Raw genomic sequence first — 17,290 nt, 5'->3', positions numbered from 1 at the left:
TTCAAACACATGACCCTCTGCTTTTCAAAGAACCCAAGTTCATTCCTACTTCAGGGCCATTTTGTTTTCTCTTTGTTACCCTATGTTCCTTCCACCATCTAGGCCTCCACCAGGGCCCCAAGTAACCATTCTGCTTTTACTTACTAGAGATATGTTTTGCCTGTTCTAGAATTTTACATAAATAGAATCATATAAACTTATCATACCAGGAGCCTTCTGCAAAAACATTCATCAAATTCCTTTTTATTCATGAACTCCTTTTTTTGATTCTTGTGTATACGGGTATACATGTGTACATACATGTGGAGGCCAAAAGACAATCCTAAGTATTATTCCTCAGGAATGCAGTCCACATGGATTTTCTTTGAGGCAGGGTCTCTTACTGGACTGGAACTCACCAAACAGGATAGGTAGGCTGATCAACAAGCCTCAGAGATCCACCTTTATCATCCTTCCCAGCACTGGGATTACTAGTATACATCACCAGGCCTGACTTTTTTTGTTTGCTTGTTTTAAACACTTGGTTCTGGGAATCATACTCAACACTTGAAAGACAAGTACTTTAGTAATTAAGCTATCTCCCTCAGCAACACCCCCCTCTCCCATTTTATTCTTTTGTGGCAAAATCTGATGTAGTCCAGGGTAGGCTCTAACTCCTTATGAAGGTGAGGATGACCTCACACTCATGATACTAATCTCTGCTTGCCAAACAAAGGCATTAAAAGTGTGTCACTATGCCTAGTTCTATTCCTACACACTTGATGAAAACAAGAGAATTACTTGAGTACCCTAAACAAGTCTGATATTTTGGTCTATTTTAAAGACATTTTATATATCGATTTTAAGCTTAGTTTAATCCTTCAATCTATTATAATAACAACTCTCTAACTGTATGCTATCTACCTCCCAAGTCAAACTTGCCTACATGATTTAGCTATACAAAACTAAATTCCTCACTTTTTATTACATTTTTCTTTTTGCATATGTATGCATGCATGCATGTGCAAGCATATCATGACAGCATATGTGGAGGTCAAAGAACAACCGCCAAGAGTTTGCTCTCTCCTTCCACCATGTGGGTCTCTTGGATGTCCTGAAACTCTATATAGACCAGGCTAACCTCAATTCATAGAGCTGCACCTGCCTAAGGGATATGTCACCAAGTCCAGCTAAATTTCCCACTTTTCTTCGAGGCCAGCCTGGGCTACCAAGTGAGCTCCAGGAAAGGCGAAAAGCTACACAGAGAAACCCTGTCTCGAAAAACAAAACAAAACAAAACAAAAAAAAAAATTTCCCACTTTTCAAAATGTATGTGCCTGTGTGGGGGTATGTGCACATGAGGCCAGAAAAAGCAGCTTAATCGCCAGGAGCTGGAGTTATTGGTGGTTGTGAGCCACACAATATGGGTATTGGGAACCAAATTTGGGTCCTCTTAAAGAGCACTATGTACTTGTAATCATTGAGCCATTTCTCCAGCCCCATAAATTTCCCTTTCTTCTAGTTTTAAACTTTTTAAAATATTTTATTTTTATGCGAATGAGTGACTATCTGCATGTATGTATTATGTGTACCACATGTGTGCCTGGTTGCCCATGGAAGCCAGAAGAGGATTCAGATCCCTTTAACTAGAATTACAGAGAGTTGTGAACAGCCATGTAGGTGCTGGGAATTGAACCCAGGTCTAGTCAGTACTTTTAACCACTACACCATCTCTCCAGTCCTGAATTTTCCTTTTCCTATTTTTTTTTTTTTTTTTTGGTTTTTCGAGACAGGGTTTCTCTGTGTAGCTTTGCGCCTTTCCTGGAGCTCACTTGGTAGTCCAGGCTGGCCTCGAACTCACAGAGATCTGCCTGCCTCTGCCTCCCGAGTGCTAGGATTAAAGGCGTGCGCCACCAACACCCGGCTCCTATTTTTTATTTTTATTTTATTTTACTTTTTTTGCTATTGGCTCTCGCTACATAGCCCTGGCTGTCCTGGAACTCACTACATAGGCCAGGCTGTCCTCAAACTCAACCTCCTGCCTCTGCTTCCTAAGTGCTGGGATAAAAGGCACACGCCACCACATCCAACAACTTTTCCTTTCTTAAATATTATCTAAAGATTTGCAGCCCAAATCTCAAAAATATTCTTTTATCATTCTCCATCTCATCTTCTGACACAGTGTCCATCTCTCACTGAACTCAGAACTTGCCAACTGGCTATACTTGCTGTCCAATGAACTCCAGAAATTCACTTGTCTCCATCCGCCTGTATTAGGGTTATAAACACAAACTCATACCTTGTTTGTTTTGTTGGTTTGTTTGTTTGCATAGATGCTAAAGATCTGAACTCAGGTCCTCATGCTTACAATGCAGGCACTTTACCAACTAAACTATCTCTCTTCTCCCAATATTTACATTCTCTTAATTCATTTTGGCTAAATTCCAAATATCTTTTTAAATAGTTTCAGTATTTATTCTTCAGACTTTATTATTAGTATGTGCATTAAGTCAGAGGACAAATTCACTTTTGCCCACTAAGCCATCTAGCCAGCCCTGCTTTTTAACTTTTTGGGTTTTTTTTTTTAAAGACAAGATATGTACCAACCCTGGTTGGCCTGGACCTCACTATGTAGAACAGTGGATTTTTTTGGTCCTGTTTCTGAGACAATGTTTCATGTGATAGGCAGGCAAGCCTGAGGCATTCTATAGGCCTGTGGAGTGAGGATGGGGAGCAGGTAAAGGCTCCTGCAAGTTCTCTGACCGCCACACATATAGCTGGCACATGCTCACACAATAAATGTAATTTAAAAAAAAAAAAATGAATGCAGGGGAAGAACTTATGAAGGAAGATTAGGAGAAACGGCCTGAAATGAAACATAAGAAAATAAAAAGTGCTGGACGGTGGTGGCGCACATCTTTAATCCCATCACTCAGGAGGCAGAGGCAGGCAGATCTTTGAGTTCAAGGCCAGCCTGGTCTACAGAGTGAGTTCCAAGGCAAATAGGGCCACACAGAGAAACCTTGTCTTGAAAAAAAAAAGAAAAGAAAAGAAAAAAGAATAAAAAAGAGAGAAAAATTAAAAAGCAAAAAGAGCCGGGGGGGGGGGGGGGGGGCCCTCCCGCGGGGCGGCGCCGCACGCCTTTAATCCCAGCACTCATGAGGCAGGTGGATCTCTGAGAGTTCAAGGCCGGCCTGGTCTACAGAGCAAGTTCCAGGACAGGCTCCAATGCTACACAAAGAAACTCTTTCTTGGCGCGGGGGGGGGGGGGGGCCACGACGGGGGACGACACCGGACGGAGAGGAATAAGCAAAAATTTTAAAAAATCCGATTCTGTCAAAATATTCTTTTATTTCCTTCCAAAACCATTGTGTGTGTGTGTGTGTGTGTGTGTGTGTGTGTGTGTGTGTGTGTGTGTGTGTACACGTGAGCACATGCATAGGGTACTACAGAGATGAGAAGAGGAGTCAGGTCCCTTAGAGCTAGAGTTACAGGCAGTTATGAGAAGCCCAACATGGGTGTTGGGAAACAAATGTTCTTAACTGCTCAGCCATCTTGCTACCACCAATACACCCATTTTTTAAAAAAATATTGTTTTGTATAGTAAAATAAGGTTGTGTGGTGGAAAAAAAAGGCTATTCTTACCTGGTAAGGATAGGTACCATATCCTGCCCACTGCCATGGTCCTTTTCCCACTGCTCCAGCAGGGTAGTGAGCTCAGCTTTGGAGTCCACATGCACCACTACTGTAGTCATGGCTTGGCCTAAAGAAGTCAAAAGAGTGAGAAATAAACAAAGACATCTGACATAGTTCCTACAAAAAGATAAGTGTGAAGGTAGTAGGTAAAGGATAAGTTAGAGTCTGGGGCCAGCCTGGTCTATATATTTTTACTCCAGCTAGGGCCACACAGAGAGACCCTGTCTTCAAAATGAACAGGAAGGGAGACCCTGAAACTAAAGAGATGATAGTTGCCATCAATTGTGAATCTACTAAATACCACTGGGTTGTAAATTTACAGTCTTTGGGGATGGGGAGACAGGCTCTCACTAGTAGCTCCAGTTGACTTAAAACTCACCATGCAGCCACCACACCAGGCTTACAATTTTTTTTTAAAGGCAGAATATGTAATGCCTAGGCTTGTTTTGAACTCATTTTATACCAAGAATGACTTTTATTTTCTGATCCTCCTGCTTCTACCTCCCAAGAAGTAGGATTAGAGATATATAACCATTACAGGGGCTTGTGCAGTGCTGAGGATTGAACTGAGCTTCATGCATGCTAGACAAGTGCTGTACTACATAAGAACAGTCTAGCCCCTTTTTAATTTTTGCCATATTTTTAATGGAGGTTAAAAAAAAAAACTCACCATGCCTTTAAACCTAGCACTTGGGAGACAAAAGGCAGGAACATCTCTGTGAGTTGCAGGACAGTCAGGAAAAGAAAAAGCTAGGCATGGGAATACACATCTTTAGTTCCAATACTTGGGAGGCAGAGGCAGGTGGATCTCTTAAGTCTGAGATCAGCCTAGACTACAAAAGTTCCAAAACAGCCAGGGTTTTGATAAACAAACAAAAAACTATAAAGGAATGCACTTAAACAATCAGCCTTCTAGAATACACACACTGTTACAGTTTTGCACTGCTTTGACTTACTTTGGTTGACATTTTTGTTTTGTTCTTTGACAGTGACAGGGATTGAACACAGGGCCTTCTCATGTTAGTAAGAACTGTACTACTAAGTTACATCCCTAGCCCTTGGTTTATTTATTTATTTATTTATTTTTGTTTAGTACTAGGAATTTTAGGTCTCAGATATATTAAGAAATCACTCTAACACTGAGCTACCTCCCCAGTGTTTGTTTAAGGTTATTAGTTTTGGTTTTTTGGATTGTTAATATTTTTGTAGGGTTTTGATCTTTTTGTTTCTCTGACAGGGTTTCTTTTTATATAGCCTTAGCTGTCCTGGAACTAGTTCCGTAGACCAGGCTGGCCTCAAACTCGCAGGAGGAGATCTGCCTCCCAGTGCTGGGATTAAAGGCTTTTACTGCCACTACTACCCGGCTTGTATTTTTTGTTGTTGTTGTTGTTTTGTTTTGTTTTTTTGAAGGGTCTAGTTTCCCAAACTGTCCTTAAACTCACTCTGTCACCCATGTAGACCTTGACTGAGCCTTGCATATTCCTGGATCAGCTCTGAGTCCTGGGCCTTTAGGCCCGCCACACTAGGCCCATTGTATAATTGGCCCACATAAGCTCATAGGGAGTGGCACTATTAGGAGGTATGGCCTTTTTGAAGCAAATGTATGACTGTGGAGGTCTCCTATGCTCAAGATGCATCCAGTGTAGACACAGGCTCCTGCTGCCTGCAGATCAATACAGAACTCTCAGCTCTTTCTCCAGCACTATGCCTGCCTGCACACCTCCATGTCCCACCATGATGATAGTGGACTAAACCTCTGAAACTGTAAGCTACCCCAATTAAATGTTTTCCTTTATAATACAGAGTTGTCATGGTATCTCTTCACAGTAATAGAAACCCTAAGACACTCATGTAGCCTGTGGTTTGTTGGTTTTTGTTGTTTTTTTGTTTTAAGACAGGGTGTCACTATGTAACTTGAGCTTGAACTCAAATTCATGATTGTTCAGCTTCAGCCACCTGAGTACTGGGATTACAAGTGTGTACCATCATACCTACTGCATTAACATACCATTTTCAACGTTCCTCCACCTATTAGCACAATTTAAAGAAAAATTTTTGAGACAGATTTTCTCTGTGTAGTTTTGGAGCCTTTCCTGGAACTCACTCTGTAGCCCTGGCTGGCCTCAAACTCACAGAGATCCGCCTGCCTCTGCCTCCCGTGCACTGGGATTAAAGGCATGCACCACCACCACCACCACCACCACCACCACCACCACCACACCCTGCAAGAAAAAATATTTTTAAGAAAAAATAATTTTTAAAGAACAAGAACAAGAAAGTAGCTGGGCAGTTGTGGCACATACCTTTAATCCCAGCACTTGGAAGGCAGAGGCAGGCAGATCTGTGAGTTCAAGGCCAGCCTGGTCTACACAGAGAAATTCTATCTCAAAAAAAAAAAAAAAATGTAACGAAGGGGAAATTCAAGAACATTAAAACAGTAAAATTCAGCCGGGCGGTGGTGGCGCACGCCTTTAATCCCAGCGCACGGGAGGCAGAGGCAGGCAGATCTCTGTGAGTTCGAGGCCGGCCTGGGCTACCAAGTGAGTCCCAGGAAAGGCGCAAAGCTACACAGAGAAACCCTGTCTCGAAAAAACAAAAAAAAAAAAAAAAAAAAAACAGTAAAATTCTATAATTCAAGTAGTTAGAAACACACACAAGAGTTGCAGATCCAGGACAGTGGTAGAACATTTGCATGTTATTACAAAACCCTGGGTCTGAACTTTAGCATATATTTAAAAAGTCAGTCTGGCTGGGCTGTGGTGGCACATGCCTTAAATCCCAGTACTCGGGAAGCAGAGCAGGCAGATCTCTGTGAGTTCGAGACCAGCCTGGTCTACAGAGTGAGATCCAGGACAGGCTCCAAAGTTACACAGAGAAACTGTCTCAAAAAAACCAAAATAAATAAATAAACAAGCCAGTCTGGTGGTGGTGCATGTCTTTAATCCCAGCAGAGGTAGGAAGATCTGAGTTTGAGGCCAGTCTTGTCTATGGAGTGAGTTACAGGACAGCCAGGGCTACAGAGAGAAACCTAATTCCACAAAATAAACACAGGGAGAAAGAATATACAGGAAAGCAGTTAACTGTTTAAACTAAAGGTATTTACTTAATTTAGCTTTTCTACTAGAAGGGTTTTTGTTTTGTTGTTCTGTAAGATTCCGTTTCAAAAAACAAATTCAGGATCAGAGACAGGAAGATCTCTGTTATTTTCTAGGCCAGAAATCAAGTTCTAGGACAGCCAGGGCTGTTACAAAAAAGAAAGGGTGTAGAGGGTGGTTCTTAGGCTCTGTCATCCCAGAACATCATCCAAAAAACTAAAAAAAAAAAAAAAAAAAAAAAAAAGTTAGAACTGAACCAACTTTTTGGTCAAACTAATTTAAACTGATTCTCAAATATATTTTGGTTGGTTGGTTGTTTTTTTTTTTTTTTTTTTTTTGAGACAGGGTTTCTTTGTGAAGCCCTGGCTCTCCTGTAATTCACTCTGTAGATCAGGCTGGTCTTGAATCGAGTTGGGCTTAAAGGTGTGTGCTACCACCACCCAGCCCAAATAATTAAATACAAAAATCAAAGTGAAAACTTTGTGCAGAACTGCCACCTGTGAATTTACATGTGTATGCATAAACCTCTAAAACCAAAAGAATACCCAAGATATAGATGAGTTATTATGGCAAGTAACTGTGTGTAGATGTTTTTTATTACACTTTACTCCGTTCTACCATTTCCCCACCATTTTGCAACTTTTAAATTAAACCACAAAATAGGTCCTCTTCCTAAACTATACTTAATGGCTATTTCAGCAAAAATTGCCCCCATATCTAAGATAAAGTCCACGTTAAAACAGATCCTGGGGCAAAGACAAAAGGTGGGAAACAACACTCCTTTAGGAAAGTTGCAACCTTTACTTAAAAGGAGCTAAGAGGTGTAGCTAAATGGTAAGGCCTGTTCCTGAGGCCCTAAATTCAATGCCTAGCACCAAGAAAGAGAGAAAGAGAGGGGAGGGGGAGGGAGGAAATAAAAAAGAGAAAGGCAGGCAGGGAGGCAGGAGGGTCAACTCGAGCCTATGGTGCACATCGGTATCACAACACCTAAAAAGCTGTGTGAGTTGCATTCACAAGTCTGAGGCCAGCCTGGGTTATATAGATTCTATTTCAAAAGACTTAAGGGAAGGGGAAGAGAGGTCCTGGGTCAATCCCCACTAGAAGGGGAAAGGGGAAAATTTCGAATTTACAACTTTAAGCAAAAACTCAACACTCTGGCACGTGATCATACATAACTTTATTACTGTCCATGACTATCTGCTTTACAAAAACAATACAGTGGTAATAAACCAACTCCAACCACTTCAATTTAACTCGGAGTTCGTTTTATTACATTTTATTAAATTTAACAACTGAACAACAATGTAACAGTAAAATACTATGCTCAAGAAATGTGAAAAATTCCTCAAATTACCTTAACACCCAAAATACATATCCCCACTAGAAAATGGTTAATGAAATACTGCTGTATACAAACACAAATCTTGACATCTGGAAGAAATATACTATATTGACTCCTAAAGTCAAAATACATACGCTTATAAAAGCCTTAAAGGTAAATGACTGAAACCCCAAGATGGGGAAAAAAGCCTTCAGGTGACGCTACCAATGAACCTCTCACGCTCCACATTAACAAAGGGCTTGCAACAGGAAGATAGTGCTATAACAAATTAATAATTAAAACATGCATTCAAGTTAAAAGGCTTCACTGGCAAGAGTTATGGAACACAAGAACGCCAGGCATTAATGGTGCACGCCCTTAATCTCAGCAGAGGCAGGCAGATCTCTGAGTTTGAGGCCAGCCTGATCTACAGAGCGAATTCCAGGAGAAAAAAAAAAAGGAAACACGAGGCACACAAAACGAGTCGTAGGCATTTACGCAAAAGTCATTTACTACTACACACACTCTAAGAGTTAATTCCTCAACAAATGGAAAGACTAGAGAGCTATCACTGCAGTAAGAGGAAAGAGACCGACACCTTCTAGAAGCAGGAGAGAGGGAGGCAAACGCCCCCGAAAGCCCAACAGAAAACAACTAAAGCCCTCGGAAGAAGCTCTCGAAAAGCCCGGCGGCAGGCAACCGTGGGTCAGCCCCGGCACCCGCACACCTCTCTCCGCGGCCACGCCGCACAGCACTGGACAAGGAGGAGGGGTTCCCGGGGAGCTCCTCCCCCTAGCCCGGTCCCGGAGCCGGGCGCTGGGAAGCGGCACGAGGCCGAAGGAGGGGAAAGCCCGCCCAGGTGACTGGGGCTGGAGGCGGAGACACAGTCCGCCGAGGGGTCCGTCGTGCGGCCGGGAAGAGGGCGCCCCGCGCCTCGGGAGGAACAGAGAAATTGAACGAGCACCTCCTTCAGGTAGAGGCGCGCACGTCCCTGCCCCCCCACTCCGGGCGGAAGAGTTACTCTAAGGAAGCTTCTCGAGGAGACCGAAGGAACCACCTGGAGGCCCCGCCCCCGAGCCCGGGCTCAAAAACAGGAAAGTCCTGTCAGGCCCCGGGCCCAGCCTCCCGGGTGGTCCCGCCCGCCCCCTCGCCGCCGGCGGCCGAAGCAGGTGCCGCCCCTCCCCCAGCGAGGCGCCCACTCTCCCGCCCAGCCGGCCGCGCGCTCGGTCTCCTCGTGCCCCTCCCGGAGAGCCGGCGCCTTCCTTCCCCCGCTTACCTTCGCGGGCGGCTCGGCCGCTTCTCCCCCGACCCCTCCAGCAGCCACAGTTCACACACACCGCCTCTGGTCCCGCACTCACTCTCCCTCACTCACACACACAGCGCGACCACGGCTCCTGAGCGGCCCACATATTATGCGTCACTCGCATGCTACGTACTGTGCGCGCGCGCGCGCGCGGAAACTTGGCGCGAGGCTCGCGAGCAGGGAGGCGTGGGGGGGGGGGAGAACGTCGGCGCCAGCGGAGGAACATCAAAGGGCTCCTGGGAAATGAAGTTCCGCGTTTTAAGGGCGGGGAAAGTGGGGGCTAGAGATACCAGTAAGCACCTCCCCAGCGCATTGGCTTCTGGGATCCGTAGTTTTCTGTAGTAAATGTGCATTCCTGTGTATTTATTGGCTACTTCCAAAATCGGGAGCGAAAAGTGAAGGAAGGAATCGATCTTTCTGAAGCAGGACTGGCTACAGCTGCCTGATAACTTGGTCAATACTTAATTCTACCCTGTGTCACCGGACCAGCTCAGTAGTACTATGATTGACACATAAGCCCTAGAAAATGCCAGAGTCAAAGAATGCATTTCGCACAAATGTATCAGAAATTACTCATTAAGAAGTAACTCGCTAGTTTTCCTTTGGCTTTCTGTTCAAAACAAATTCGGCAAGAATCAAAAAAGCATCGTATTATATGTGAGGCAGGTAACTTTTTTTAAAAAGCCTTTCAGCAAAGACTGGACTGACCACAGAGGTCATCTAATTCGATTTCTTAATTTTAGAACTGAGGAAAGTGTAACCCAGAGTAAATGACTTGCCTAATATCACCAGGCAAAGTGAAGAAGCATCAGGAGGATCTATCTGACTTTGTCCCACAGATCCTATGTGAGAGCATGGAAGATAAACTCCACAATTGAGCAGAATCTTGACAAGACCTACCCCGACGTCAGACCGGATGCTCTTGGAATTATTATCATTATTGTTCTTGGAATTCTCAGTGTGTTCTGTGCGTTTCCATAGAGTTCCCACTGTCAATACTTTCACATGGAGATTATAAAAACTGTGGGCCTATTGTTATCAACAGATTCTATGGCTGTTAAGCCAATATCCACCGGGCAGTGGTGGTACATGTGAGTTCAAGGCCAGCCTGACCCACAGAGCAGGTTCCAGGACAGCCAGAGCTACATAATAAAGAGACCGTGTCTTCAATAACAAAAGCAAAAAAAGATACGGATTTGGAGGCTGGAGAGATGGCTCAGCAATTAAGAGCACCTGCCTCCTCTTCCAGAGGACCAGGATTGGATTGAAAGCACATGGCAGCTCACAGTTCCAGAGGATGAGATACCCTCTTCTGGCCTCTACGCATCATGCATACTTGTGGTGCACCCCCCAACATACATGCAAACAAAACAATCATACACATAAATCTTTACATTTCTTTCCCCCCCCCTTTGGATATATATATATAATCTTTCAAGACGGGTTCTCACTATTCAGCTGTGGTTGAAATTGTACCTCCTTATGTAGACCAGCTGGGATTAAAGGCAACCAGCTCTGACTTCAAAGTCAGAGATCCACTTCTGCCTTCCGAGTGCTGGGATTAAAGGCTTGTGCCACTATTCCCAGCTACGACATAGACTTCATAATACTTCCAATACCACTTCAGGCAGCTTGCCTGCCATATACCCCCCTGGGCTGTGAACCCAAAATGTAGCGGGATGGATCCTCTAGGTATCCTCCCTAATTCCTTGGATACCTTGCCTCTGCCTGTGGTCAGCTCTACAAGAGCCCTTGGGGGGAACCCCAAGTCCCGTTTATCAAAGTAGGAGTCACTGCCTCACTCTGTCACCAGAGGGCACTACTCCACTTAGGAACCCAGTGGGGGTGGGGAGCTGGGTTGGTGGTGACTCTAAGGGGTGTCAAGGAGAGGTCTGGGACATTTGGAGAAGCAGAGGAAGTACAGGGCCTGTCTAGGAGCAACTCCCCCAAGAATCTCCACCCTAAGCAGGTGATGGCAGTACATGCTTACAATCCCAGTAATTTGTGTGGAGAGATAGGGATCAGAAGTTCAAAAATCATCCTTGGCTACCTAGCATGTTTAAGGCAAACCGAAACATGAGATCTTGCCTCCATAAAATACCAAAACATCTATCTACCCTGTACTCCTGCAGCCCTCCTTCCCCCACTGTGAACACCATGTAAACACAGTCACATGCCTGCAGACAGTCCAGACTCTCCTTCTGGGAGGAGCAATGGGGTGGCACCCAGGTTCCCTAGCTACATATCCCTAGTGTGATCATTGCAGAGTTCACAGGAGAGGCGTTACCTACATTGCTAGATGCAAAAGCATGTATGTGTATGAGGCACTAGTCTTTACAGCCAATATTTTCACAGCTAAGCACATATAAACATAAAACCAGATAATCCAGGCCTGCACACCTAGCTTGGTTCTGGTACATTTATTCTGAATCCTTGAAAAGGATTGTTCTGATTTGTCTCTTTATTTTGCTTCTTTGGTAGAATATCTGTGAGCTTTGTCCTACCCTGCTCTACACATTTCTCCCTACCTTGTGGTACAACTAAGAAAGAAACCCCCAGCCTGGTGGTGGTGGTGCAAACCTTTAATCCTAGCACTCAGGAGGCAAAGGCAGGCACATCTCTGTAAGTTTGAGGCCAGCCTGGTCTACAGAGCAAGTTCTAGAGAAACCCTATCTCAAAAAACAACAACAAAAAAAGATGACCCCCAGCTGAAAGAGGGAGGAATCAGAGATCCCCAGAATCAGAAAGGACAAGAGGAGCCCCAGCTCTGTCCCCAGCATCAAGGATTACAGTCTTAGACATAATCTGCCTCTCCCTGTCCCAAGCATACTCAGTATTTATAGGAAAATCCACAGTAGCAAGTCCTCTGGGCCTCAAACTCCAGCTCCTTCGATAATTACTTTTCTCCAAGTGCCTCCTCTCTAGGTTCACCCAACCCAGGTGTTTCTCCCCTGGTGCCACCCAATACCCCCTGATTTCTTCCAGAACTCACTTGGGCTAGAAAATGAGCATTCCCTTATGCTCTCCTGTTAACTGGACGACACTAAACTGCCAGTGTCACAGAAGTTACTGAAAACAGTAGTGCTATCAGGCTCTGGGAATTCCCTACCTATGCAAAAAGGAAAACTCAGTCATTCACTGACCTGCCCAGCAAGCTCCAACAGTTCTCCAGAAAATAAGAAGAGGAACACTACCCTATTCACCCAAAATGTATGCAGAGGCCACTCCTGCCTGATTATATCCATGTACAACACTTCATTTTACAGAGAAATAAACTGAGGATCTACAGATAATAGTTTAATCCTCTACCTTATCTGATGAGTTCAGAACAACTTCCTAGAGGCCAGAAGGAAATAAGGCAGTGACCTCCATCTCTACCCAGCTCCCACCTCCCTGGGCCTCAGACATAGAGAAAAGCCCTACATAATTATTGAGGACAATAATAATAGCAAATGATTCGTTCTCCTGAAATTCAAATTGAGCTGACGATCCAGTATTTTATCTGGCAGCCCTGTCTCAGAACCACTACCCAAGCACAGGCTTCCCAGGTCTCCCATTTCTGCTCTTTCTGGAACCTCACTTTTTCTAAAAAATGGTGAGAAACAAGTTGGAGCTAGCATGGTAGCACAGGCCAACAATCTGAGCACTGAGGTTCAGGCAAGAGGATCAAGACTTCAAAGCAGAGGTGAGATGGTTCAGTGGGCAAAGGCTCTTGATGATTAGCCTGACGGCTGAGTACAATTCCTGGGACCCACGTGGAAGGAGATGAGCCAAAGCTGTCCTAGCCCCTATAAAATGTAATTAAACATTTAAAGAGTCAAAGACAAGCTTTGGTTGGGCTGGAGAAATGGCTCAGAGGTTAAGAGCACTTGTTGCTCTTGCAGAGGACCCAGGTTCAATTCCCAGTACCCACATAATGGTTCACAATCATCCATAATGCCAGTTCTGGGGTAACCAGAACCCTCTTCTAACTTCCCTGGGCATCAGACACACACATGTGGCACACATAACATGCAAGCAAAGACTCATACGTGCTGTGGAATAATCCTTCTGTACACTGTGAATATATGTTGCTCTCGTTGTTAATAAAAAGCTGATTGGCCGATAGCTAGGCAGAATTTTCAGGACAGAGAGAATGCTGGGAGAAAGGTCAGAGTCAGAGGAGACACAGAGCAAGCAGGATGGGAAGTACATACATGAGGTAAATGAGCCTCAGGGTAGCACATGGATTAATAGATATGGGTTAATTTAAAATGTAAGAATTAGCTAGTAACAAGCCAGAGCTAACGATCAAGTATTTTTAATAAGTCTTTGAGTGGGTTATTTGGGAGTAGTTGCTGGGGCACAGAGAAACTCCGCCTACACATACACATGAAATAAAATAAATAAATCTTTAAAAAAAAAATACTGGAAAAAACAGGCAAGCATTGGCTCTATGGTAAGACTCTATATCAAAAAAAAAAAAAAGAAAAAGAAAAAGAAAGAAAGAAAAGAAAAACAATAGGGGCCTGGAGAGATGACTCAGAGATTAAGAGCATTGGCTGCTCTTTTAGAGGTCCTGAGTTCAATTCCCAGCAACCACATGGTGGCTCACAACCATCTATGATAGGATCTGATGCCCTCTTCTGGCATGCAGGTATACATGTAGAGCACTCATACATAAAATATAAATAAATTTAAATAATAATAAATAAATAAAAACAATGGTTTTCCAATCAATATTATTAAAGATAAGACAGGTTTAGTGGTGCTGTCTTTAATCCCAGAACTCAGGAGGCAGAGGCAGGATAATCTCTGTGCTTTTAGGGCAGCCTGGTCTACAGAGTGAGTTCCAGGACAAACAGAGAAACTCTGTCTCAAATAACAAAACAAAACAAGACAAGAAAATTTGGATCAAAAGTTCAAAGTCATCCTGGACTGCTGTGGAACAATCCTTTTCTATACCACAGATATGTATTGCTTTCATGGATTAATAAAAAGCTGACAGGCAGTCAGGCGTTGGTGGCGCACGCCTTTAATCCCAACACTCGGGAGGCAGAGCCAGGCGGATCTCTGTGAGTTCGAGGCCAGCTTGGGCTACCAAGTGAGCTCCAGGAAAGGCGCAAAGCTACACAGAGAAACCCTGTCTCGAAAAACAAAAACAAAAAAAAGCTGACAGGCTGGTTGATGGACAGGAAGTTAGATGGGCAAGCAAAACTGAGAATGATTGGAAGGAGGGCAAAGTCAGGAGTCGTCAGCCAGAGGGAGATTGAGTTGGACAGACAAAATGGGATAGAGGTAAAGGCCACAGGCCTCAGGGCAATACATGGAATAATAGAAATGGGTTAAGCTGTAAGAGCTAGTTAGTAATAAGCCTGAGCTACTGGCCAAGCATTTATAATTCATATTCAGCCTCTGAACCTGTTATTTGAGACCAGGTGGCCAGGACAGGAAACGTCTGATTACAGTGAACTACATAGAGAAGTTTCAGACCAGCAGCCTGGGTAGACTATATAGCAAGAATCAGTCACAAAACAGATTATACAAACCAAGGAGTCTGGGCTCCCTTATCTAAAACTTGATTGATAACCAGGCTCAAACCCTGTCTGTGACTCCTTCTGTGTCACTGATGGCTAGGGATAAGGAAACAGCTTATTTTATTCTAGTAGAATTTGAAGAAGTAGATGGGTCCATGGTTCAGTTCAGCTTTGGAGGCAAACAGACCAGGCCTAATACTGCTTGTGCTGGCTAGTTTTATGTCAGCCTGACACAAGTAGTCATTTGGAAAGAGGGCCTCTCAACTGAGAAAATGACTATAATAAAATCGGCCAAGGCCGGGCAGTGGTGGCGCACACTTTTAATCCCAGCACTCAGGAGGCAGAGCCAGGTGGGTCTCTGTGAGTTCAAGCCCAGCCTGCTCTACAGAGCGAGATCCAAGACAGCACCAAAGCTACACAGATAACACTCGAAAACACACACACACTCACACACACAAAATTGTCCAGTAGACAAATCTGTGGTGCATTTCTTAATTATTGATTGATCCTAGAAGGCCTAACCCATTGTGGGTGGTGCTACCCCTGGGCTGGCGGTCCTGGCTTCTATAACCAAGTCGTGGGAGAGCAAGCCAGTAAACAGTGTTTCTCCATGGCCTCTGCTAATGTTCTTGTTTCCAGGTTCCTACCCGATTTCTTACCCTGGCATCCCTCAGTGCTAGACCTATAAGCTGTAAGGTGAAATAAATCCTTTCCTCTCTGTTGCTTTTTCTCACAATAGAAAAGCTAAAACACTGTTGCTCCTTTGTGCTAGCTCTGGGGCTTTAGGCTACTTTATTTTCTTGAGTTTTGATGGCGACAGCAGAGTGTAGGCTTTCCACATAAGAAAAATGAGCTTTACATCAGAGTAATCCTAGAGCGTATTTTCAGCTGCCCTGAAAAACATAGTAGAATACTCTTTCTTTTGAAGAGAAAGAGGAGTTTGAAACAGGATTTCACATAGCCACCCAGACTGGGCTCGAACTAGAGAGCTATCTAGAGAGATAGCCAAGGATGTCCTTGAACTCCTGATCCTCTTGCCTCTTTCCCCAGAGTTCTGGGACTACGGGACCACACCTAGCACTGCTGGAGTTTTGCCCATCCCAGAGGCCATGCTCCAGCAGGCTTGGAAGACAGGGTGCAGGTTTTTGGTTTTTTGTTTGTTTTGTTTTGTTTTTGTTTTTTTGTTCTTTTTTGCCTTAACCAATCGGTTTTTGGTCATACATACATTGGCACAAACTCAGCTTGTGGCAGATACATCACCACCCCTCACCTATATATAAAACCTATAAAGTCTCCCTGCTTTAGTTTGGGGGTGTGATTTGTCTGGCCTCGATCTCTGGGACCAGAGAACCCGTCAAGGAGTTGCTCTGCTCAAATATACCTCTTGTTATACTTTTTCAGTTCAGCTTGATCTGGCTTACTGTGTTGGCAGAAAAACTTATTATTGACGGGGGAGGGGGTGGTGGTGTCAGAAAAACCTATTAGTTTAGAGCTATAAGAGTTCTACAGAATGCAGAGACTCTCTGGTCTGACTCATTGGGAAGTGATCTAGGGAGTGATTGGGCAGGGTCTATGGAAAATTCACACCATCAGTTCTTTCATTTCAAAAGAACAGCCATGTCTAATGAGAAGATCCTGGTCTGACCTGATCTCCCCCTTCCTCCCCTGCCCGATTCAGACACCACTAGCGTCACCCTATCTCTCCACAAGTCTGGATGTTGAACCTGGGCCTAAGATATTGCCAAATACAGCCTGGAGTACCCACTTGGGCCTGGAAGCCAAAGCCATCGAGGAGAGACATTGCTAGGTGCAGAGGTTATCCTGGGCTCTTACCGAAGGGACAGCTCTTCTTCATTCCCTAATAGGTGGGGGTGTAGCTCTGTGAAAAGTCACATGATGTTCCTGAAGGGAGCCCCTTCTGCCCAACTCCTGATCACTGGGTTCAGACTTGTCACAAGAGATTTTTGTGAAGTCACAAAGCTGACTCCCTCTACACAGGGCCAAGGACCAGGACAACCAGGGACTAATTGGATATGACTTAATAAAAGGGAGGAGTTCAGAAAACAGCCTTTGGACCAAAGAGAGGAATGTGGAGCCTCAAAGAACTCACTGGACCAGCCTCAGTTTGAAGTGGGTGAGGGGATCTGTCAGAGACCTGGAGTTGAGAACAGTTTCTCAGGCTTCATCACTACTGATGGGAGCTTGGTCCTTAGCTGTGTGCTTGACTCTTGAGACTCCTTTGGGGGACCTTCCCTAAACTGAATACATATAAGAATCCTGATTGCGCTGGGCGGTGGTGGCACACGCCTGTAATCCCAGCACTGGGGAGGCAGAGGCAGGTGGATCTCTGTGAGTTCAAGGCCAGCCTGGTCTACAGAGC

General features: G+C 44.5%; 1 protein-coding gene across 6 annotated transcripts in view; it reads right to left on the bottom strand.

The window, feature by feature from the left end:
• Dcaf1 (DDB1 and CUL4 associated factor 1) overlaps positions 1 to 16,836 on the bottom strand; it is a 71,459-nt gene extending 54,623 nt beyond the window's left edge. For 4 of the 6 annotated variants that reach the window (XM_037207902.1, XM_037207903.1, XM_037207904.1 and 1 more), the window contains exons 1-2: positions 16,744 to 16,836; positions 3,625 to 3,742 (exon numbers count right to left, since the gene is read on the bottom strand). In XM_037207902.1, the coding sequence (XP_037063797.1) occupies positions 3,625 to 3,742; positions 16,744 to 16,765 (140 nt within the window). In that variant the 5' untranslated portion in view covers positions 16,766 to 16,836. Of the gene's footprint in view, positions 1 to 3,624; positions 3,743 to 9,367; positions 9,525 to 16,743 lie in introns of those variants that run through there. The other 2 variants (XM_037207905.1, XM_028895360.2) reach the window with 1 other exon arrangement.
• Positions 16,837 to 17,290: the final 454 nt, after the last annotated feature.

This window comes from Peromyscus leucopus, chromosome 7 (assembly GCF_004664715.2).
Source record: "Peromyscus leucopus breed LL Stock chromosome 7, UCI_PerLeu_2.1, whole genome shotgun sequence".
Classification (NCBI taxonomy): Eukaryota; Metazoa; Chordata; class Mammalia; order Rodentia; family Cricetidae; genus Peromyscus; species Peromyscus leucopus.
Note: the sequence above shows the minus strand (reverse complement) of the source record. Positions and strands in the feature narration are given on the sequence as shown.